At 39.7% G+C, this 25,000-nt stretch overlaps 2 protein-coding genes across 2 annotated transcripts in view; one reads left to right on the top strand and one right to left on the bottom strand.

The window, feature by feature from the left end:
• Nucleotides 1–25,000, top strand: part of LOC146469532 (ATP-binding cassette sub-family C member 4-like) — a 44,900-nt gene that overhangs the window by 15,128 nt on the left and 4,772 nt on the right. Inside the window, exons 5-26 of the mRNA XM_085123155.1 lie at nucleotides 162–251; nucleotides 1,696–1,859; nucleotides 5,138–5,263; nucleotides 5,796–6,045; nucleotides 7,150–7,266; nucleotides 8,002–8,046; nucleotides 9,435–9,476; nucleotides 9,972–10,163; nucleotides 11,112–11,206; nucleotides 11,798–11,884; nucleotides 13,716–13,812; nucleotides 14,656–14,832; nucleotides 16,151–16,291; nucleotides 17,217–17,254; nucleotides 17,687–17,934; nucleotides 18,742–18,821; nucleotides 20,293–20,443; nucleotides 20,863–21,102; nucleotides 21,714–21,814; nucleotides 22,922–23,116; nucleotides 23,510–23,665; nucleotides 24,735–24,824. Of these exons, the coding sequence (XP_084979281.1) occupies nucleotides 162–251; nucleotides 1,696–1,859; nucleotides 5,138–5,263; nucleotides 5,796–6,045; nucleotides 7,150–7,266; nucleotides 8,002–8,046; nucleotides 9,435–9,476; nucleotides 9,972–10,163; nucleotides 11,112–11,206; nucleotides 11,798–11,884; nucleotides 13,716–13,812; nucleotides 14,656–14,832; nucleotides 16,151–16,291; nucleotides 17,217–17,254; nucleotides 17,687–17,934; nucleotides 18,742–18,821; nucleotides 20,293–20,443; nucleotides 20,863–21,102; nucleotides 21,714–21,814; nucleotides 22,922–23,116; nucleotides 23,510–23,665; nucleotides 24,735–24,824 (2,922 nt within the window). The remainder of the gene's footprint in view (nucleotides 1–161; nucleotides 252–1,695; nucleotides 1,860–5,137; nucleotides 5,264–5,795; nucleotides 6,046–7,149; nucleotides 7,267–8,001; nucleotides 8,047–9,434; nucleotides 9,477–9,971; nucleotides 10,164–11,111; nucleotides 11,207–11,797; nucleotides 11,885–13,715; nucleotides 13,813–14,655; nucleotides 14,833–16,150; nucleotides 16,292–17,216; nucleotides 17,255–17,686; nucleotides 17,935–18,741; nucleotides 18,822–20,292; nucleotides 20,444–20,862; nucleotides 21,103–21,713; nucleotides 21,815–22,921; nucleotides 23,117–23,509; nucleotides 23,666–24,734; nucleotides 24,825–25,000) is intronic.
• LOC146469533 (uncharacterized) lies at nucleotides 2,810–4,101 on the bottom strand. Its single transcript, XM_085123159.1, has one exon. It carries the CDS (start codon nucleotides 3,871–3,873, stop codon nucleotides 3,316–3,318), a length of 558 nt encoding a protein of 185 aa, XP_084979285.1. The 5' UTR covers nucleotides 3,874–4,101; the 3' UTR covers nucleotides 2,810–3,315.

The raw sequence follows: 25,000 nt of genomic DNA, 5'->3' as shown, positions 1-25,000 counted from the left end.
AAACAATAGTTGAGCTATTAAATGCCATCAGGGGTTTTACAGGTATAATGAAAGGTTGAGGAGAACATGTTATACAGATGAAGGAATACAAGAATAGTGAACTTGATGTTTTAATTCATACTTTTTTTTAACTTGATGTTTATGTGATGTATCTGTTTTAGGCGCTGCGACTAAGCCATACCTCATTATCAAAAACAACAACTGGTCAAATAGTAAATCTCATTACAAGTGATATTCAGAGACTGGAGTCGGTATGTAAGATCTGCTGGAGTTGAAATTCTATTCAAATTAAAAATCATTTGAAATTAATAGAATGATAATTATTTAGGTGGATTGGTGTGAAAAGTCAGAACTAGGCTGGTTTAGTTTCAGTAGTAGGGAAAATAACAATTTTATTGTAATGACGTCATTTGACCAGACTTACTACCAGAATTCTTCAGGTTTTTGTTTTCTCCTTTGCATTTGAAAAGAATAAAAGGCTCCTTTGAGCCAATTCCTGAATGCAGAAGTGGGTAATTGTGAAGAACAGCTCCCCTATACCGACTGTCAGCCAACTGTCGGCCGATTGTCGGCCGACAATTAACCGACAGTTGGTCGACAGTGAATAGTGATGCGAATAGTGGTAAAAATATAATTAATCTCCGGGAGGTTTGAACCTGGGACCCTCAGTTCACCACGCCACTATGGCACATGTGCACGGCTCCCGTGGTGCAACGATTTTAACGGGCAAATGACTTTGGACCGCCAGAGAAGAATACGCGAATGAGTAGGGAACAACCTCGGACGTTTCTCCATCCATTTTGCGCGAAACCCCTGTTGACCTAGACGACAATGTCAGCCTTGAGCGGCTTTCAACGTGGCGCTTTTCTCACCAAAATAAAGACGCACGAAGACTATATACAGAAGTCGAGTGAATGAATGAATGAATTTCTTATATACCGCACATATCACCAAGTCTCATGGCGGTTTACAATTCTATGGGGTGAGATCGGACGTCAGCATGTGAAGGCGCCTCTGGCAGCCGCTATCGGTCCATATTAGAGCTCACCCACCCACTCACCCACTTAACACAAGCATGAGTATGAAAGATAGAAGGCCAGACCACAACAGCGGGAACTACATCCCTACTCTTGCAAACAGTGTGTGGGTTCTTTAACGTCCCACAAAGAATAATGGACAAGGGTTGTGGGAGTGCTTTTTAGTCTATTGCTTTTAATTTTCTAACTCCAAAAAACGTAAATTTTTATAATTGAAAGAGGAGAGAATACATAAACGAGACGTGAGAGTACGTCATATTTGAAAGTTTACGACTCATCGAGCGACCAAGTGACATTTCCCCCACATTACGATAACTCGTTCATTGCGCATGCTTGCAATGAATTCTCACTGGTACTTGTAATCAAATGACGCCATCATGGCCTGTGGTTAGAGACATCATACTTCTTCACATGGCTTGTGTTGGAGGAGATTGATTCCCTACTATGACACTGTTGCCGCCTTTCCTAACAACACTGAATGGGTGAGGGTTGAACGTTGTGCTAAGTTTATGGACTAGTATCCTATCATGGCGTAAGGGGGTCAGGAGGTTACAGAAATTCACTGTAACTGGGCCTGATGGCACTGATGAGCTTCCTGGCTCATTCAACCTCTTGGAGTATGTTAACCTTGTAAATTTATCTATTATTTTTTAACTAGATGACCATCTTCGTGCATTATATCTGGGTGGCTCCTTTGGCAGTGGCTGTGGTAGCATTTCTCAGCTGGAGAGAAGTTGGACTTTCTGTTGTGCCTGGAGTTTTTCTTTTCCTGCTGCTTGTCCCATTTCAGTGGTGGATTGGAAGATTTTTTGCCCGATTGAGGTAAAATTTTGTCCCTTTGTTAAAGCAAAATAAAGATTGAAATAAATTTGTATAACAACTTTATTGAGGAAAAAAAAACTTCAAACGGATTACAACAAAGAAGAACTAAATCCCGGCCATATTAAGCTGTACCCCTGAAATCACTTAACAATTGAAAAAAAATCTAATAAGAACATATAATAAATAATACAAAGACTTAGCTTTACAGATTTCATGCAAATTCAAAACATGAATATAATGCTTCCTAATTAATATTAATGATTCTAGCAGAAAGAACGAAGGCAATATAAATTAAAGTAAGGAATTTCATGACACAAAACATAATAATCATCCAATACATTGAACAAAGGGACTATTATACATGTAGGTAACGATAGCTAAAGTGATCTGTTTGGACTTTAGACAATTATTTAAAGCATACAAAGTTCGGAAAAGAAACAAATGCAATTGTATTCAACGAAGAAAGAACGCACTCCTAATTGCGTTTGGAGTTGAGATTGTATGGGACAATCAATCAACGAATGAATGAATGGATCTTGGGACGCGTATGTGGCATCCCCCGCAGATTTTGCAGGGGCGGATGACATCATCACTAACTTGGCAAAGGAGAGGGAGCCTGGGATTCTGGTCATCGAACGCACTCCGTAATCTCTGATGGTATCCGGTCACCTCGCCACCAGGGAGTCTCGCCACCAACTAACTCGCCACCACGAAACCACCTCGACACCAAGCGAAGTCTTCTCTGATAAGTCTTCTCTGATAAGTCTTCTATAATAAGTCGAGGAAAAATAGCTGTTCGGGGACTATAATTTTCATCGATTCGCTTGTCTGTATGCATATTACGACCTTTACCGAAGCGATGTCTAGGGAACTTACTGACGGCATTTTCGAAACTCGCTGTGTTATGCTTGTAATCTCGAGAGCGAGAAACTGTAAGCTCGGTGTGAGAAATCGAAAACTTGCTTGCTGGAACTGAAGCTTTCGTAAGCTTTCTCTAATTCAACTTCACTGACCGCTTGCTTAATTGCTTTTGCGTAAGCAGCCCAGCGGAGCCAATCGAACGTTTGGTAATCGTACTCCAATCGTTCGATTGATTTGGATTGCGTTCGGACAGAATCGAACTGTAGACCGAAAGAGCTTTGTAATTCATTCCAATTTGGTTTCAAACAGTGCGTTGCGGGTCAAATAAGTTATGTTCAGTTTCGATTATATTCGATTGCCGAACCAATCGCAAAACAATCGAATGTATTAAGTCTCTCAACGTAAAAAGTGTTTGGCTATAAAACGAAAAAGGACTTGAAAAAAAAAACAAATAATTGACACACAAATTTGTCTTGGTCATGACTTTTGAAGATTTGGTGGCCCCCCGCGGGGGGCCGGTGGCTCCTAAAGGAGCCGTTTTTAGGTTCAGCATCCGAGTCTGGTTCAGCATTTGGCAGAAGGGCCGTTGATGTAGCTACACAACTTTAGAAAGCGGCGGGCTGAAATCTCGTCGGCGTTGAAGTCCTTCCAGTACTTGAAAATTTTCCATGGTTCCATTGGGTCGTCTTTTTCTGATGTTAAATGCGTAGCCGGAGTTGGTAACCAGCTTCGTTTTTCCTCGTATGGTGCCCTCCAGAACGAGGTGGTAGGTTGTCTCAACTGGCGCTTCTGGCGGCAGGTCTGGCCCCACGGCTGAATCTTCCAAAGAGGTTTCCATTGGCGCTATGTCTGGCACTGAGGGCGGGTCAGCTGCAGGTAGGTCGGATGCAATGTCGACAGACTGAGCAGAAGGTGGATCGTAGACAGTGGACTCGAAGTTGACAGGAGTGCTTTCAAGAGGGATCGGCTCAGCGAAGTCACATGTTGAACAGCGCCAGTCAATTGAAGTATCGTTTTTTGCTGCATCGCGGTAATCAGACTGGCATACTCCGGTGCCACACTTGCAGTGTTGCCAACGGAGACAACCATCACACTGGAGACCTTGTTGACGGGCTCTGACTGGCTGTTTACAAGAAATACACTTGGTCGACATAACGGAATAACTTGGAATGAGCGGATTGACGATTACGATTTGATTTTGACTTGTTGTGGTTGCTGATTAAGCTGATATGAATAACCCTCAATAAAGTGCCCCTTTTATACGCTTCCCTAGGATCAAAATTTTCATTTCGAATAAAACACTCAATTGGATTGGATAAATCGTTTATCTGACAAACAATAAGCATGAAGTGAAGTGTTAATGAATTAAAATTCTCACCTCGAATTAACATACTTCACACATCGTTTTGTTTAAGTTCACATATTACGAGTGAGCTACTGGGTCATATTTGCGATGAAATCAAAACAGATACTCTTACTCTTCGTTCTGATCGATAATATAAACAGTACTCAGAATTTTCACTCGAATAACACTCGTGGAGCAACAACCTAGACTCGATCTATCATGTAAACAGTTCATCGTTCATCGCAGTATTCGGTCATACTCTATCGTGACCGTGAACAGTCTGATCTTTCTGATCGTTTACGTGAGCAACTGAACTTAAACTCGAATGTAGTTTAGTGTTAGATTTATTAAGTGCATCGTTGGTGGCGAGAAGGCTTCGCTTGGTGGCGAGTTGGCTAGTGGCAAGGTGGTTTCGTGGTGGCGAGTTGGTTGGTGGCGAGACTCCCTGGTGGCGAGGTGACCGTAAACCTCTCTGATTATTACTAGTTCATGTGTTTGCAATAACTTGATTCAGCATTGATTTCGGTAAAAGTCTAAAATAATTTTTGGATCCTAGTCAGGATCCCGGCGAGGAATGAAAACTTCAATGTTAGGCACTGGCTTGACAACCACGCAATGAGAAGTCACGAAACAATAAAATCATAGTCATCAAAACGTCATCATGTATTTAATTTTTGCAACTTGTCTTGCCATGCTCCTTTCCTTTTTGCAAGTGAGCACTGTAAGTTGCAGGAAGCAATTAACTGCTTATAAGTGCAGCTGCAGATGATAAAAGAGTTCAACCTTTTCTTTTTATTCTATACATGAATAGAAATGAACTAATTATGAAAACTTGTCAGAATCAATATCTCTTTGTTACAATATACATGTACAATATATTTCCAATAGCAAAATAATGTTAGTACCGTTTGCTTTGTAAGCATTAACTTCCAATCAATTACATATCCACAGGGAGAGGTAATGTTACCTTCCCCATGACCATGGTCTCCCACTTTGGCTGTTGTGTCACACTGAGTTCGCTTCCGTACATTGATGTGTTCTGTTGTGTACTGTGCGCTCTCGTCCCTTTCAGATTCAAAGTTGCTGGTCTGACAGATCAACGTATCAAAGTAATGAACGAAATCATCTCAGGAATGAGAGTTATCAAGATGTACACTTGGGAAAAGCCCTTTGCTAAGTTGGTGGCTGATGTTCGAAGGTTTGCAACAAAAACACCGAAAGTGAATTACGTTATAAATTATAAATAAAGTGTAAGGTGTATTATTTATAAAAAATTAATAACTGGTTTTTGTTCCATGGCAAAACTGTTGTTGGCTGCTTGAATGTCTAAAATTATTATCTTGAACTCCAGTCAAATCGTTAAGGCAAGCTGTGCAAAGGCATTCGCCATTTAGAAAAGACTGCTAGTAAGGTTGAATCTTCTGCTGACTACGACTTGGTGTGGCATGAACTAGCTGAGCCAGTGATCTACTTCCATTAAACTATGCTTTGTTAACTGTAGTTTTGTTTTTATGATTTTGGCAATTTCCTACTTGTTTGCTCCTAATTAAGTCATTTAACTATAGTACACTTTCGTAGCCAGCCAGATTACAAGGTTACCTTATGGCTGGCCACTAGGAGTTATTCAAAACCTTTTTAGTAATGTTCTCAAGTTACATTAGACTGTATAGCGTGTAGTTTTCTTGTGGGAGAAAAATCGACCTTGATATAATTATATTTTTGTTATTTAGACGAGAAACTAAAGCAGTGAAGCTCACATCATTCTTCCATGCTATCAATGGTGCATTGTATTTTTCTGGTCTGTCTGTTGTCAACTTTGTGGTATTTACAACATTTGTTATGACTGGCCACACGCTGACTGCCGAAAGAGTGTTTGTTGTTCTCGGACTGTTCATGTCAGTGAGAGCATGCTTCCTTTCGTTCTTTCCTCGTGGTGTGATGTTTCTCAAAGAGGCTTCTGTGTCCGAGAAGCGACTACAAGTAAGGACTTTTAGAAATTGGAATTTATTGTTTGTCATGTCTAGTGGTTAAAGAGGCTCAGTTTATAAAGAAGCTGCGTGCTACGTTGGTGGTGAAGTGAAAATGATCCAACGAATGCTTCGTTTATGAACCGAGTTGATGTGGATTTGTACATTGGCCACCGGAAAGGTAGACGTACAAAAGCTGACATTTTGAGCACTAGAAATTCGTCGTAAGAAACATGTGCTTCAATGGAGGGCTAGCACTCGATAATCATATTCCTAGTCTAGGAGTTGGGTCCAATGAACAACCTACTTTAATATTAGCAAACTTGACACATGACAATTAATTCAGTAGAGGTTTAGTATTGAACTGAAACAATCAACGACTTTTGATCACAGACGTATCGTTTCATATCTTCATGAAATCGTGCCTTTCCTCGCAAAAAAAAGTCAGTTTACCCTACTCTATAATTGTAGACGACGACTTTTAGAAATGGTATAACTTTTTGAACACATGAAAGATATCTGCCGGCAGCAAATCAGTGATAAGTTTTTTTTTTAGTAAAAATAGAGCTGTAACCAGGATAAGACATTGAATTAAAAAGCGTTCTCTGGTTAAAAAGATTAAAAACATAGGCTTTCGGGTATTTTTCTGTTTCCGTTTGCGCGCCACATTTTTCATTCGTTAAAGGCTATAGACTGATTGCCGAAAGCTTATGTTTTTAATCTTTTAACCAGAGAACGCTTTTTAATTCAATTAGTTTATTGTTACTGACCTTGTAGTGATCATGAATAAATTGTCATCATGCAATTACTTTGTTAATGCTAAGAAATGACTGAATGAATTTATTTGACTTCAGCTGATTACACAGGTTGTATTTCAAGACGTACATGTATTACTATAAAATTATTATATATAACATAGAAGGTGGTTCTTAGGGTGTCCAATGCAGAACAGTTGACTCCATTTCCAAAGACAATGACTACTTGCCTTGATAAGAATATTCGAACATGAAAACATTGTCAGGTCTGTTATCATTGTTTAAGTTGAGAGGTTTACATTTTTGTTATCCAAAGATTATTGTTTTACAGAGTAATGTTGCGTGCTGCCTTTTATTCTTAGAAATTCTTAGAGTTAGAGGAAAGAGCTCCAAATTGCTCTGCTAAATCAAATAGTGTTGGCAGTAAAGTAGAGGCGCCAGTGGTGCAGTTAAATGGGATTACAGCATACTGGGATTCGGTAAGACTAATAATGTCTGTACTGTTGTGACATTGTTTTCAAAAACAAAACAACCGTTGACTTAAAATGCTTTAGAATGTAAGCAATAAGTTTGAGTCTGACTCAGTTTTATTAGTTAGCGAAAGGTGTTTAATCTAAAAACGAAACGTTTTTTCTGTTTATAGCTGAATGCTATTACACATGATTTATAAAATTTGTGCATTAGAGTCGTTCACATCCTAGAGTTTCCCAGCCCTCTGAGAGGGCAATACAGCCATTCCCAGATTTTTTTAAATCCTTTTTTGTGAACGTGGCTTGTTGTTGTACTTTTGCAGTCGTGATCAAGTGCAACGATAGCCCCTCTGTGCTTGCAATCTGCATCTTCAGTCATCTTTCTTTCAAACTGATGAAGCGATATGCATTAGCCACAACAGCTTACGTTTGACAACAACAACAACAAAAGCTGTTCACATTTAAAGGGATTTCACAAAGTTACACATTTCTGCAACCTGAACTCCTGACCACAGATACTCCACTTTTACACTTGAAATGATGTTTGGTATGTTGTAATAACAGAAAAAAAATTATTACATGTAAATGGATCCAGTGACAACGGGCATCTCTTTGTAAAACATTGAAGATTGAGCTACCACAGTAGTTTGAGTGATTTGCTTGTGTAAGCTCCATTACGGAGGTAAGAAAAGTGCGGGATGCATGTGATAAAACATCTAAATAAAACGTTTTTACCTATTTCAGACACTAAACCCTACTTTGAAGGATGTCACTTTTGAAGCAAATTTGGTATGTCGTTTTAATCCGTAAAATATTATCAACCAATCGATCTAATTTATGGCATTGGTGAAGGGAACCACTGCATAATGTAACACAAAATAACTTGTTCGGTACGGGACCTTTTTGTGTACTGAGGCCCTAAATAATATTTCATTTGGTGTGCTTTAGCAACTCAGACTATTTGAACTTTTATACACTGTGTACAATTAGGAAACTTTTGATGTACTGGATTAGGTGAGTCTTGCCAACTGGAAATTTAATAAGGATGCAACTGACTGAAATTGGATAGCAACTATTTTTGACGATCGTCTCACGGTAATGCCATTTGGTCTTTGTACTGTCCCAGGAACTTTTCATGTACTTGTAGAGTTCACCTCAGGAGTGTACAGTCAAGACGTGCGTTACGTTATGAAAATAAATAAATACAAACATATGTATGTATATGTATACAGCCAAGAAGTGCAATGTTTACCCAAACGTCCTGATTTAGTTGTTTTTTGTTTTTTTGGGTTTTTTCAATTTTGTGCAACAAATATACTGGGTTATCATTAAAGTGTATTTGACTGATTTTTTTTTTGCTTGATCAAATGTTGTTATTATTCTCGTGTGAAAGTGTTAAAAAATTCCTCATCAATTTTTTGCCGCTCGTTTGAGGCGTTTAAAGGCGCCACATTCCACTTCTGGTGAGGTACAATTCCGTGAAAGACGGAAGACTGGGTTAATAGGGCTTTGATGACAATACAGGAACGCTAGCCTCGTGATTTCTGTATTCGTCAACTGTGTGGACGAACATATGAATGGGATTGTTGAATACTCAGAATGAAACAACTGAGGAATACTATTCGAGAAACTGCAGGCTAAAGGCTGGTTTTCACTAGTGACGGAGTCGAAGTCGGAGTCGTAATCAGAAGCGTAGAGCTTATGACGTAGTGAAAACAGCGTTCTGATTCTGGAACCTAAGCGACGGAGTCGTAAGCGGAGTCGAAAGAAAATGGAAACGTTCTGATTCTTCTGACTCCGATCCCGTCGCGCTTATGACTCCGCTTACGACTCCGATTTTTGATTTTCACTAGGTCATAAGTGCTCTTACGACTCCGCTTACCACTCCGACTCCGACTCCATCGCTAGTGAAAACCAGCCTTAAGTGTTCCTGTAATGATGTAACAGCCCTACTTTATAGTTAATGATCAAATGATTTAGTAAACTCACAGATTCATAAAAGAAATGTATCGGCTTTGAGCTCTCAAACTGAAAACGTTAGCTTTAACGGACTTTTCTTATTTCTTTTTTGCGTTTGACCGTGCTAAACTGCACAGAGCCTTATCAATTGAGGAATTTTAGAAAAGACAGAGTCATGTCATCCATTGGTTGTTTATGTTATTTTGCTTTTTTGTCAGGGTGAGCTTCACATTATCATTGGGCCTGTAGGTGCAGGAAAGGTAATCCTGTTTTACATTAGCTTCATTGGTCTGTAAAGTTTAGTGCATAAGATATCTTTGACCTTGTCAGTAGTTGAAGTGTCTCTTACTGCTAGTTACTCAAGAAGAATTTTTGTCCACATTGCTTTAATCTCCAGTTATTAAGGGCACAAATTGCTACCGGACATTTGTGAGGCATTCTTTTGAGAGGAAGTAGCAACATGAATTATTTCGTGCTGCTGATACTGTCATAAGCCACTTAGCTTACACAGCTTTGATTAGTGACTGCAAAATAATTATCTGTCATGACCAGCAACCAAGAGAAAATGAGTGGCAACTTGGATTTTAAAGTAACTAAAAGACAACAGTCGTGGACGTGTCGTTACCTTTTATGACCCCCTATCTTCCTTCTGGAACCAAATAGTTGTAGGTCACTGCACCATGTATATTTATGTAGCATGCTTATAGAGAAGCAGTTAATTTGACTTTGCATTATTGTAATGTTGCTCTTTGTAGTCGTCATTGTTGATGGTCTTCCTTGGTGAATTGCCAATTTCCCATGGTGACCGGAAGGTGCATGGAAGAGTAGGTTATGCATCCCAACAAGCTTGGATTTTTTCTGGAACAGTGAAGGAGAATATCGTATTTGGTCAAGAATTTGACAAGGACCGTTACTTAGAAGTCATTGAGGCTTGCGCATTGCAAAAGGTTGGCAATTGCATGAATTTTATAGTACTTTCATTCCATGTTGTTTCTCTACTAACGATTTCATCCCCTAGTGAATCTTTAAGTCACAAATTAAACCGCTCATTTCCCTCCCAATCAAAGTGTTTCTCAAACGGGAGTTCCTGTCTATTCCACACTGTGGCTTGCAAAGCCTCCATTTTCCTTGCCCATCTGTTTCTTAACCTATAGTTATCTTCTTTCTTTGTCGTTTATAAGTCTGATCCAGTCCATATGTTCCTTTTTTCTTGATTGGAAAAGGAGCCATGTTTTGCTGACGGTGGAAAATCCCGAGATAGACAGTTAACTTTTGATATCTCTTATGATACCCTGGAGCACTTATATCTTCGTCGACCAAATTTTTATTGTAAGTGGTCTTTTAATTGAGGGCAGAATTAGGGGGGGGGGGGGGGGGGCATTTATCCAGATAAATGTGGCGTATAAAAGGTCATAGTTCCATCTGTTTAGGGGCAAACCAAAGATTACATTTTCATGGTCAAAGTCATATCTTTTTTTATCCACGGTTAATCGTTAAAGCATCCATACAAACAAAACAATATTGTAACTATACTAATCCATTCTATATAATATTCTACCCATTCTACCTGTTACAGTAACTAGCAATGCCATAAGATTAAAATTGAAAAGAAAAATTCCTTCTTTACAAGGATGCCATAAATTATTTTCAGTAGAAAGGGGATTACTCACCGTGAAAATTGTGGCATAGGATTTGTGATCTAAACTTGGCCAGCGATGACACTTTTCTTAGGTGTCGAGGTAAGCTGTTCTACGACACTGCACCACTGGAACTAAACCTTCGTTTGAAAATAATCTGTGAGGCAAGTGAAATTGAGCGCTTACACTCCGTACATTGCAGTTCCTGTGTAGCTGGTAATGTCACTGGTGACAGGGACTTGCTTCTTGTCATTGCAGGACTTGGAGCTTTTTGCCAGCGGTGATTCCACCTTGGTTGGAGAAAGAGGTGTAGTTCTTAGTGGTGGACAGAAAGCACGCATTAGCCTAGCAAGGTTGGTTTGTCTTTTCCTGTTTTCAGGCCAATGTCTTTCCCTGGGAATAGTTTAAACAGTGACATGTACGTATGAACTAGCCTTTCGCTGTTACCAGCAGTGTCTTCAAGGCACAACACTTCGACCATGTTATTGAAGTAACCTTTCTCCGTCCGACGCTTAATCCACTTTCTAGTTTTGTCCCCACCTCACACGAGTAACATCATTCTTCCCTTCTTCTTCAAATATAAACATGAGCAATAAACATCCAGCAGCTTTTCTCATACGTGTAAAATTGCCTTTCGCCATGAAGCGCAAGAATTCCACTTCGCGACCCCGCGTTCTTTTGGCCCAAGCGCTGAGAGTTGAAGAAAACTCATTTGAAACACTCAGGAGAGCACACTCTCGGCAGCTCTCATCCTAGCCTCATTTGACTCAGGCTTAACCTCAATGTGTTTTGTCAGGTCCTACCAGATCATCAAAAATCAATTTTGTTGAACAGTCTGACACAATCGCATGACCTGTTGATAAAGGAGTGACGAGACTCACTTTCTAAGTTGTAATTAGTTATTAATTGTATGTTGGTTTTCCTGTATTTGCTCCATTTTTCAGGGCTGTCTATCACAATGCAGACATATATCTCCTGGATGATCCTTTGAGTGCTGTAGACACACACGTAGGACGGGAACTCTTTGACAAGTAAGTCACATTTAAGCGACACTATTCTTTGTGACATTTTTATTTATTTATTTATTTTATTTTATTTTTTTCTTTAATAATGCTTTAGAAATACACAGGCAAGTAAAAACTAGCGATATAATGTTCTGACGTTTCGGCGATGTCATGACTCCATTCTCAAGGAATGAATAATATAAGCGAGTTCAACGGAGTAAGATCTTAAATTAGCATAGTGAAGTAATTTAAATAAATACTTTGAATAAATACTTTGGCGCGGATAGATCCACGCCAAAGTATTTATTTCAATTACGCCATTATGCTAATCTAAGATCTTACTCCGTTGAACTCGCTTATATTATTCATCCCTTGAGAATGGCGTCATGACGTCGCCGAAACGTCGGAACATTATATCGCTAGTTTTTACTTGCCTGTGTATTTATTTAGTTAGTTTTTATTTATTTATTTATTTTTTACTTTGGGGCAGTGTGTAAGTTGTCTCAGTTTGATCTGATTAAATTTACAGAAACCTCACGGGAATGAAATCTTGTTTCACTTTCCAGCAGAAATTTAACTCAAATAGTCTCTCTCAAAATGCTGCTGACGGAATATGATTAAGCAGCCGTCGCCATATATACAGCTGTAGCGACGCGGCGCTTTTATTACACTAAAAAAAAAAATGAACGACGAGAAGGTAAATGAAGTTTGTGTGATAGTGCATATTAAAGGGTAAGACCAATGACGTGTCACGTCCAAATGGTTACAGGGTCCTCCTGCTGGAGTGACTTCTGTATCCAATGGAGATGTAACACAGCGACTGAGGACATAGCAAACCTAACAATGACCGTCCTTAGCTTCATGAATGCTTTCGTCCATGGGTGGGGTGAGTGAGATGATGCAAACAGTGGATTGCTCAAACTGAGCTTGGGTTTGAAGATAAAAGAAATAACTAGATGTTAGTTTGGTGATCATTAGCAAAACGGAACAAACAATTATTACAAATCAAAGGCATCCATTGGTAAGAACATGGTAATCTCCCTAGCTGATTGGACAACCTATGAACATCAATAATTTTGTCAAGGATGTCACTTCAACACAAATACTTAAAAAAATCCTGATTGAGGGTTTCATTTTAATACGAACACTCAAATACTTCTCTATCGATTTAAGTTCTTAATCCTTCAGTCATTTACCAGCTTAAAGGTTTGTAGAATACGGAATAACAACTGTTTCAGGTTCAGAAGTGCTTCTTACTATTCCTACAAAGTCGACGACTTTTACTAGCCTGAATTCTGTTTTAGTCATGACCTTTTTGTGAGTACGCGTCACTACGTTAAGAACAGGTCTGATGCAAAGCCTAGCACCGCCAAAGTACCACCAGAAAACCTCGAAAGCGAGATACTGTCATTTGACAGGAATCCAACGAAATAGAATGGTTCACTAATTGTCGATGTTAGGACCTTTACACCCGCGGCAGGATTTATCGGTATGATGACCTTTGTTTATATTAAAATGGCGCAATGGCGATTCAATACGCAAATCTTAGATCCTTTCAGTCAAAACAATCGCGGCTGGGTTTCTTCCGAAAAAGTTACGATAAAAAAACGGAATGACACCATTGGCCACGATTGTTTTCCCATGAGATTTCTTATTAACGTGTGATCCAAATTCCTGTGCCATTCCAACAACTCCTGTCACTTGTTCCACGAGCTTAAAACAGGCAATAAGTAAGGGACTTGTAACCATTTTAAGTGATGTCATCCCCTCGCAGGTGAATTTCGGGTGCCACGAGACAAGGAAGATATATGCGGTACTTAAGGACTGCCATTCATGTTTTATCTTTTTGCTGCTGCAGGTGTATTCTTGGCCTACTAAAGGATAAAATCTGTGTTTTGGTAACCCATCAATTGCAATATCTGAAGGATGCTACCTCAGTTTTATGTTTGCAGGAGGTTAGTAGATGGACGTATTTAATGTTGTTGACATGCTATTGTTTTGTGCAGTAAAACCGTAGCTCCTCAGCATGATTTTCTTATATTCCACTTCCATCTCTTCACCTCTTTGGGTATATCACGAATACAAATAAAAACGTTTAAGCCAAGATCACTAAGTAACCAAGGATTTCAGTGCTTCCATCGCCAATTTTTCTAACGGCGATGTTCAATTTCTGGTAAAGAAGCTCAAAATGTTGCACTCTCGCTTAGCGCAAACGTTGAGGTACCAGGAGTCAGTACGCCTTTAACAACAAACTATTCTTTACTTGTTCCGCACACTAATTGAACTGTTCTACCTTGAGGAATCGATTTCTTGTCGAGCTGGCCTAGAAGGCATGGTTGAATGAAATGAATGGAAGGAATTCGTTACCCTGCCATGTTCCTTACTTGGATTTGTTCTTCCAAGTACGACCCGAACTATAAAGTTAGCCTTGCTGACTACTAACCACTGCTTAATATCCATGATGCAATTCGCCTTTAGAAATTTTTTCTTTCCTATAAACGTGTTTGTGCTAAAAACGTGCTTTCTCCACGAACGTGGGCGACGGGTGCGTGGTGAACCCAAGGAGTTAACGTGGGGGGACGAACTAAGAGAGCGAACTTGAGAAAGGAGTGTGTGACGAGCCCTGATTGGGAATCGAACCGGTTAGTTTATAGACAAGGAATGCGCCATGTTGTAAATGATTTTTCAGACAAATTCCTCCAAAAGTCAGTCCTTTAAATTGGTGCATGTCGTTTACGAACTGACTAGTGTAGCAACCAGTTGAGATAGTTGGAAAGTGGCTTTGTTTTGCCTTTCAGGGTTGCTGTGTTGGACAAGGCACAGTTTCAGAGTTATCAAAGTCAGGTCTTGATGTGCGGTCCCTAATCTCCATTCCGGAATCCGACACTGACAGCGCTATTGATACAGATGATGTTCAAATGGAGGAGAAAAATGAAGACATTAATTCCACTCAAATCGCTGAAGTTAAACCTGTGGTAAGAAAGATTTTCAGTTAACTTGTTAACAGAAGGGAGCCCGTGAAGTATTTCAGGGCTTCAACCGATGCAGGTCTTTCCATTGATAACGTTCGTAACTGCGCCTTGAAAATAATTTGTTTGGTCAGCTGGCCCTCTAGCTTTGCCGGGTTGCTTAACACTATTATCTGAGACACTGATTTAGCAGTTAAAGTAAACCTCCATTCTTTAAATAAATTAACGTTAACTAATTTCAAATTGCTCTGGAAAACATGGAAATCTTATTTTCGTGTTGGACAAAACAGGGTTTAATGAGCACATATTTTCGCTTTTAAATTTCCCGGGCACTGCCATTTTGGATTCCATGACGTCATACGGTTGGCTAATTGTTTCACACAAAAGAACTGCTGCTTACTTACAATAGGGGTAACCGTAAGACGTCATGAAATCCAAAATGGCATTACGCGGGACATTTATAAGCAAAAATGGTCGATAATCATATCCAGTTTAGAGCACAGTATAAGACATCTAACAATTTAATGTCAATTTGTTGTCAGAGTGAAGGTTCCCTTTAAGTTTTTGCTTCTTTCGCGCAAGGGTCTCAGCTGCTTCATTAATCCTTGGCTGTTCAGAAAACTCATAGAGTTTGACCTGTTTTCTGTACTGGGAGCCTTTGTCAACAAGCCAAACCTTGCCAGCAGTGGAGGGGGGAAGGGGAATTCCTATAAACAGAAACGCTATGCAATTTCTATCCAGCTCAAACAAAGCCCAATCGGCCGACGTTCGTTGTAGGTAAATTGAACTCTTAGAACGAATTAACGTTATTTCTTTGTAATTGACATCTTAATATGAAAGCTTAGTCGAAAAAGTGGAGATAGCATTTTACTGTTCTAAAACGTGGATTTTATTATGACCCATTTTCGTTTTTAAAGTTTCTTTGCGCCGCCATTTTGGATTCCATGACGTCATATAGTTGCCCAATTATTCTACACAAAAGAACTCCTGGACAATAGCGGCAACCGCATGACGTCATAAAATCGAGAATGGTGGTGTGCAGGAAATTTAAATGCAAAAATGAGCGATAATCATATCCAATTTTTATACCCCTTAAATGATACAGGTGTATCTCCACTTTTTAAATTAGACTTTGAATTAAGACGCTACATTTCCAACAGTTTAACGTCAATTTGATGTAAAAGAGAAGGTTTTCTTTAAATTCTGCACGTAACAAAGTGTGTTACCTTTGCTGTTTTATTGTAAGGACTGGTGGAGAGAGTCTGCCTGCTAATGTTGGTGTGTTAAGGTTCCCACAAACGTTTTTGTGCCGATTTGTTAACAGGAATCAAGCAAAAAGCAAACCCCTGAGAAGGAAGATCGCTACACAGGAACAGTAACTTGGAAGGTGTACATCGATTATTGGAAAGCAGGAGCTGGGATTCTTCTAATAATACTGTTGGCTGTGATTTTCCTTGCTGGTCAGGTGCGAAAAGATGTCTACCCTATAGCACTATTATGCTGAGCTTGAACTATGAAGAATTACGATGTTAGGATTGCCGGAACCGATCGTATCCTATATGTTCGTATCAAAGCAACCTAAGCTTAGCCGATTCTATACTATCCTATCCAGCCTGGCCAAGCCTATCCTATCCTATTCTAGCCTAGCCTATCATGTCCTAGCCTAGCCTGTCCTATCCTATCGTATTCTATCCTATCCTAACCTAACCAAGCCTAGCGTAGCCTATCCTGTCATATCTTATCCTAGCCTTGCCTGTTATATCCTGTCCTATCGTATCCTATCATAGCCAACCTATCCTAGCCTAACATAGCCTATCCTATCCTAGTCTAGCCTATTCTATCCTAGCTTATCCTAACCTAGCCTAGCCTGGCCTGGCCTAGCTTATGCTAGCCTAGCCTAGCCTATCCTAGCCTAGCCTATCCTATCCTATCCTATCCTATCCTATCCTATCCTATCCTAGTCTAGCCTATCCTAGCCTATCCTATCCTAGTCTAGCCTATTGTAGCCTAGCCTATCCTAGCCTTGTCTAGCCTATCCTAGCGTAGCCTAGCCTATCCTAGCCTAGCCTAGCCTATCCTATCCTAGTGTAGCCTATCCTAGCCTAGTCTAGCCTATCCTAGCCTAGTCTAGCCTATCCTATCCTAGTCTAGCTTATCCTTTCCTAGCCTAGCCTATCCAATCCTAGTCTAGCCTAGCCTGCCCTATCCTATCCTATGTTGTTGCTTACATTTTGGTTTGGTTTAAAAACTTTCAAACCGGTTGGACTTTTATTTTCCTTCTTCCAGTATTTGTCACAAAGGAGAATTAACAAACACAGACATGTATTTTGAAGCATTCTACAAAAGCATTCATTGATCTCATTACAATTTACATTCTTGAAATTGTTTAGGCAGCAGTCATGTCTTCAGATTGGTGGCTGGCTCAGTGGTAAGTTCTTATTACTAAGGCAATATTGTATAATGAAATTATTATCTTCTGCTGCTCCTCGACAACAAGTCAGTGTATCTATGTTTGCCAGATACAGACGCGGAGGCTGTAAAGAACTATACCATCCCTATATGCGTGACAAACCTGAGACTGTCAATTCATTTGAGCCCCAACTATCAACATTTAGCCAGCGACCTGGGAAAGGGAGACCTGGCACAAAATGGTTGTAGCTGTTTACTTGAACTACAGTTCAAAGGAAGCCAGAGAGGCTTCGATTTTCTTCCCCCTTTCTACTTTTTTTAGCAAACTGATATTTTTCATTTGGATTTTATTAAAAAAAGGAATCCTTTTATTTGTTTCTTGTATATGTCATTCCTCTCTTCTGTTTCTACCAGTGTTTTTAAGGCATCAATGAACAATTTCTTTTCACAGGGCAGATGTAGAGGAAGAACATGATTCCTTTTCAGGAAACTCAACAAGTGAAACTCTCAATCTTACGGAGATGAGGAAACGTAATATTTCAATTTACATTGCCCTTGTCGTTAGCACTTTACTACTTGCATACGCAGGTGCGGGTCTTTTCCACTATGTTGCGGTATCTGCTGCCCAGAATCTTCACAACAGGATGTTTGAAAAGCTTGTTGGAGCAACCATTTACTTCTTCGATCACAACCCTGTTGGTAAGTGGGTGCTAACTTTTGTATGAACAGTTTACTGGTAAATGCAAATAATTGATGCTTTTATTCACGTATTGTTCATTAAATGTTCAATTCTACTTGTCCGACGATTTCCCGAAGATTTTCTGATTGTTGTCCGAAAATCAAACGAACTTTTCCAGACATTTTGAGAAGCTCTCGGATATTTGCTGAAGTTTGCCAGAAATGACTAAGGAGTTCCGAAGACGTTTGACTATATGCAAACAGTTCTTAGTTCATTCATCACTTAATCAGAAAGAAAGCGATAGCATTTATGCAGTCATAACGTCTTGACCTGAACAGTTTTCTGTCCAAGGTCTTCTTCGTGGGTAACTTTAAATCAATGTTACATTCTCTGTGTCTCACCTTGCCTAGGGGAATTCGTTTGTTTTTTTTGTTTTTTGTTTTTTTTGGTTTTATTTTACTTTTTATAGTCTGTCACCTTCATTCTGATTAAATTAAAAAGAGATCGCAAGCTAACCCGTTCTTTCAATTAAGGTGTCTTGATCTTCAAATAGACTACGCTGTATGATCTGCAGCCCGCATAACAACAGGCTTTGTATTAACAAATATAATCTGTAGCCAGTACTTTCCCTTAACATCAGCCTGCAAATAGAACTTTTTTTAACTTCATCTAATTAACGAGCTTTAAATTGATTTCACCTTTTCAACTTGTACTATAATTGTTTATCCAACCTTTGTACCTCAAGTCGGAGTCTAAAAAGACGCTCTTTGGAGAGCAAAGAGTTTATCTGGTTAATAAAACAATAAATATTTTGTTTTCATTTTCAGGAAGGGTGTTGAACAGATTCTCAAAAGACATTGGTCAGATGGATGACATGTTGCCGTATACATTCTATGCTTACACTCGAGTGAGACTGTTAGATTATTTTTTTAGGGATCTAACTGTAATTTGCCTAAGCTGTAGTGCTTTTTTACTTTCTGTGATATGTTTTCACATAGCAAAGCTAATTGAAATGAAATGAAATGACACGACGTGACATGACACTGATGATATGGCATGGCATGACATGAGATAACATGACATGGCATGACACGAGATGACATGACATGGCATGAAATGAGATGACATGACACGATACCAGATGACATGACATGACACGGCAAGACACGAGATGACATGACAGACATGGCATGGCACGAGATGACATGACAGACATGGCATGACACGAGATGACATGACATGACATGGCATGACACGAGATGACATGACAGACATGGCATGACACGAGATGACATGACATGACATGGCATTACATGAGACGAGATGACACGACATGGCATGACACCAGATGACATGACATGTCATGGCATCACACCAGATGACATGACAGACATAGCATGACACAAGATGACATGACATGACATGGCATGACACGAGATGACATGACATGACATAGCACGACACGAGATGACATGACATGACATGGCATGACAGGAGATGACATGACATGACATGGCATGACACGAGATGACATGACAGACATGGCATGACACGAGATGACATGACTTGACATGGCATGACACTAAATGACATGACAGACATGGGATGACACGAGATGACATGACATGACATAACATGACACGAGATGACATGACAGACATGGCATGACACGAGATGACATGACATGACATGGCATTACATGACACGAGATGAACTGACATGACATGGCATGACACGAGATGACATGACATGACATGAGATGACATGAAATAAACTAAAAGCTACCTCACAGTTCAAAGAAATGAGGGATTAAGGGTGACTATTAAAAGTAAACAGAAACAGCAATGCAACCTCTATAAATTTGACGTTTTTCAAAGCAGAAATTCAATACATTCGGTTATTTGCTTGAGATGCTAAGTAGCACAGTAGCTATGAATTACCTTTCTGTCGGTTTCACAGTAACGAAGCGAAATTTTTTAACTTTTTTGTTTGGGTATCGCAGGGTTGAGAAATTTAATGTGTTCTAGTGATTTCAGTCTTATTGCATTTTCGTATGAGAAGAAAGTTTTGCGATTATTGTCTAAATTAAGCTAACTTTAAAAAACGGAGACAAAATTAATTTGTTACATAAAAATCAATACCATGTGACAGTAAGGACTTATTACGGGAAATTCCTGTGACATCAAATCATGCCTTTACCTTGCCTTCGAAAAGATTAATACCGAGGGTAACAATTGTGCTTGCTAAGATCTTTTGTTTCACGTATTACCAATTATTTATAGCATCAACGGGGCTCCATGTGGCATTTGAAGAGCCTTAAGTTGTGTTTGGTTGACGCTATATGCAGTGTCCTAAGTTGTTACTGCTTTGAATTGCAGCTAATACTTCAAGCATTTGCGGTTTTGGTGCTGAATGTGGCGGCTATGCCGTACCTACTGGCAGCAGTCATTCCTATTATAGTGTTGTTCCTTTTCATACGGCATTACTACTTGAAGTCTTCAAGAGAGATCAAACGCCTTGAAGCAATGAGTAAGTCTTAGCCTAGTTGCCTGCCTGTTAAACCTTTCTCTTCCAGTCTAAACGAAAGGGTAGCTTCTCACTTTTGTATTTCTGAGTGAAATATTCTAGAATAAACAGCAACTTTTGTAAAAACAAAAGAGTAATACAGCTATCTTTCCACTAATAGTACAGTAAAATTCCGACCATAACGGCCCCGCCCTCCCCGGAATTCAAGCCCGCCAGTCTCGGAAGCTAAAATCCTTCCGTTAAGAACCTATCCCCACCTTCCCGAATTTAAGTCCATGGGATTTTAGGGTTAATTGTTTTTTTTTTCTTTTTTTTTTTAATCTATTAGCTTACTGAATAATAAGCCTCACCCCTCCTCCCCTGACAAAAAATACGGTACTCTATTTATTATTTTAATTATTTTGTTTCTTGTTCCTCTTCAGACCGCAATCCGTTGTACTCTCACGTGTCCGCGACTCTTCAAGGTCTCACCACCATCCGAGCTTACTCAGCAGAAGATAGATTTCGACACTCCTATCATGTCTACCAAGATGATCACACGGCCTCCTGGTTCTTATTTTTGACAGCATCCAGGTGGCTGGGGTCCCGCCTTGACTTCATGTGTGCCCTCTTTATAACTTTGGCAGCCTTTACTCCGCTGTTGATGGCAGAAGGCGGGATAAGTAAGTCACGATAAAGAAACGATATTAAATGCAAAGCTTGGTTACTTTTTGAATCATTAAACCGTGTTAAGTATGGCACAAGTTGGGCATACACTGTAGCAAAGAAACAGAGAAACGCAGCGATTCATTTCCAAGATCATTTTCCGAGCCTTTAGGGGTATTTCAGTATGCCAACAAAGTTCAATCTGCTCGGATTCTTTAGCTGAATTTTTAACTCACAGAAAATGTTTGAGAACACATCCAAATCCCCGCATTTACGAGTTGATGTTAGATTTCTAAAAATGCTAACTAAAGAAATCTTCGCCCCTCCAAAAGCAAAAGGGATTAATTTTTCCATGCTTAGGAAGGAAGCCTAAGGAAGCAGCTAGTTTTTCTTCAAAGTTCAACCCAATTTCTGAGGCGATTAAGCTTCCTTCAGGAGAGTGGATTGATTTTTTGAATGCAGACAATGGCCAGGCTTGTTGGGATGTAAGCAAGATTTGAAAAGATTAAAAGTAAAGCTAATAGAAAGCTATACAATCCTTCTAGTGAAACGTTTGCTATTTTAAAATTTCTTGGTTCCTGGCTGTTTTCATCCTCGTGAAGTCTGTCTTTTTTCACAAATTTTCAAGGTATTTCTGCTGGAGTGGTTGGCCTTTCTCTGACGTATGCTAAAGTTTTAACCGGAGGATTCCAGTTTTGTATACGACAGAGCGCTGAGGTAGAGAGCCTGGTAAGTTATAATAATATTCAGTGCTAAGGTTTGTGGCCGTTTGTTTTGTTTTTTTTTTTTTTTTCTTATCGACATTGCTTCAGAAAATTTTGCTTTTCTTTGGGAGCACTCACGAATGGGTTACAGAGCGGAAGAACCCGATTTTCATGTCCAATACTCACAAACGGAGTGGACTTGTCTAAAAGCGCTAGGCAATTCGACTCACGGACGCATAAGACTTAAAGCGTGTGCACGAGAATAGAAATTCCATGCACCAGACTGAGTCGAGTCGTTGATGAGCTCAGATGACCCGACTCACTGGAAACGGAGTCAAATCATCTGCAAGCCCAGACGATCCGACTCGACGGAGGTCAGGTCACATGAAAGTTCACAAAGGGGCCACAAAATGTGATGAGTCGTCAAGATCCTATCGGGTTGACTCCACCCGTCATCATGAAAGTCGTATATTTGGCGATATCAAATGGGTTGATTGGTAATTTTGCAACCATAAAGAGACGCGAGAGCTGACCGAGCTTCAGAGCGAATCCTCTCTATAAGTGCAGACAATCCGACTCACCGTAGGGATATCAAGCAATGATTTTTCTAAAAAGCTTCCATAAAAATACATCACAATGTGTGGAATTTTGCTCCAAATTGAGGCTCAATTATCTCTGAAAAATTTGTGGTTACCCCTAATTTTCTTTTTGACGGTGTTTCAGAACAACCCTTGCTAAGATCTCCTTTTCCCATATCGTCATAAACCGCGCAAAATATCTTTGTTTTGGACCATCCCAACACGCGCAGAACATTTACGCCCGTAGCAAAAGGGAGCGCCGTCTTTCAAAAGGCTATGTCCATGGAACTTAAGCACAGACGTTTTCAAGCCACGGACGGCAACCGGAAATTGATTTTTTCCCTTTTGGAGCGTTTCCACGCCATCGCGTTTCCAATGTCAAGCCACAGTCATCAACAAGAGTTTTTCCAGTCCGTGGTAAGGAGCAAAAACACGCCAAAAAGGAAACATTCGACCTCGATTGCCGTCCGTGGCTCACGAACGTCTCTGCTTATGCTCCCTGTTTGGTCAAAGCTGTGCCAAGTATGATTTCCTTATCTTACTGTATCTTGTAGATGACTTCAGTGGAACGTGTTATGGAATATACTCATCTGGAACAAGAATCGCAACCTGACGATAAAACTGTCGCTGTACCAGAGGAGTGGCCAAAGTACGGAATAATTACGGCTGAAGGACTTTACTATGCACATCATCACACAATGCCTTACGTGTTGAGGAAAATGAATTTTTGCATAAGGGCGGAGGAAAAGGTAACCTGGATCGTCGACTATTGACACGGTTAGAAAATTGACATTTAAATGGGAATCGAAATGGAATGCGAATCTCGTCCAGTAGTAAAAAGCTACCAATCGTGTCAAAATAAAGGATTGATTGTTGATTGATTAATCGATTGATCGATTGATTGATTGATCGATCGATCGATCGATCGATCGATCGATCGATCGATCGATTGATTGATTGATTGATTGATTGATTGATTGATTGATTGATTGATTGATTGATTGATTGATTAGTATGCATCCCTTTGTTAGCACCCTTAATTCTGGATGTTTCGAGACTACATTATTTCTGTACATGATCTTAACGTACGTTTTTGGCGTTATATCGTTTATTCCATGACTTTTTGTTGTGATTTGTCTCAGGTGGGTGTCGTTGGTAGAACTGGTGCTGGTAAATCATCATTGATGGCGGCTTTATTTAGGCTGGCAGAACCGAAAGGAACAGTTCGGATAGACGCTGTACCTATCACCGACATTTCACTGCATGACTTGAGACGTAACCTGTCCATCATTCCTCAGGTGAGGCGTTTCCTTTATAAACATTTACGGTCGGTAAACACGCGTTCATCGCTGCAAGCACAGTCATTGTCAAATTAGGCAATCACCGGGTAACACTATTCAAGAACGGTGCCTCCTAATGCAAAAGTATTTTTGCGCGGTTTACGACTATGCGGGAAAAACTGATCTTGGTAAGGGCTGTTGGAATCCAAAAAGAAACTTTGGGGAATTACGCATTTTTGAGAAATAATTAAACAACTAACTCTGAAAAGCTACTATTTTTTTTTCAAATTATCTCAGAAAAGTGCGTGGTTGCCCCATCCAACATCCCTCCAGTAAGGTAGACCTTTCCCGTATAGTCACAAACTGGGCGAAAATCCGTATATTTTAGGACGCACCGTCCGTATTAAAGCGGAGTTTCTTGGATCATCCTGAGATGCGCAGAACGTATGCGCGGTAGCAAAAAGAGGGACCGTCCTTAAGGCGTGAATGTGACGCCAGTCGACTCTTGCATAATTTGCACCGTTGTGCTACGGGCTGAAAGTAATAACAGCTGTCCAGTGATTTCACCGGTAACTTGACTTATAACTTACAATCAAATGATCATAAAGATTTCACTTGACTCGAAGATGACTTCCATTGATGTTATGTAAAATCAATCAGGGAAGAAAAACGGGGAAGAAGAAAAAGGAAGGGAACTTTTCTTTCGTCTTTTTCCTCCTCCCGCCCCTGTCTTTTTGAGTCTTTTTAGAGACGGCCCTCTTTCACCCATTTACTCCATCCCCACCATACCAGCGACACCTTTATTTACGCGAAACGCCATCTACCCTACCTAAGATTCTTTCACCAATTGTACTCACCAATCACGCTTATAGAAACAGCGAACTTGGCAGCACCCCAAATCAGCACCACATGCATTATTATAAGTTTCCAGGTTTCAATGAAAATAGTTATGCCTTTTTAATTTGTCTCCATATATCTATCATTTATTTATTTAGATATTTAATTGTTTATTTTTTTTTTTTGTATTTTCGTTTTTTTTAGTTCATTATTTATTTATTTACTTATTTATGGTTTTAATTTTTTTAAGGATCCGGTCCTGTTCAGTGGAAGCCTTAGGAAAAATTTGGATCCTTTCAATCAGTATGGGGATTCGGAACTGTGGAATGCGTTAGAAGAGGTTCGTACGAAAGAGTGATGTACAAAGTACGTTAGTGTTCCATTGCGTCCGATCCCTTGAAGGGCCTTGAAATATGTTGTTTGAAAGTATTAAGTTCACAATATTATTTTACCAAAGAGTACAGAGAAGAAAAATATGCCCGAAATTGTTTTTCACGATGTTAGATTTTATCCATA

Source organism: Pavona decussata, unplaced genomic scaffold, assembly GCF_977016875.1.
Source record: "Pavona decussata unplaced genomic scaffold, jaPavDecu1.1 SCAFFOLD_122, whole genome shotgun sequence".
Taxonomy (NCBI): Eukaryota; Metazoa; Cnidaria; class Anthozoa; order Scleractinia; family Agariciidae; genus Pavona; species Pavona decussata.
Note: the sequence above shows the minus strand (reverse complement) of the source record. Positions and strands in the feature narration are given on the sequence as shown.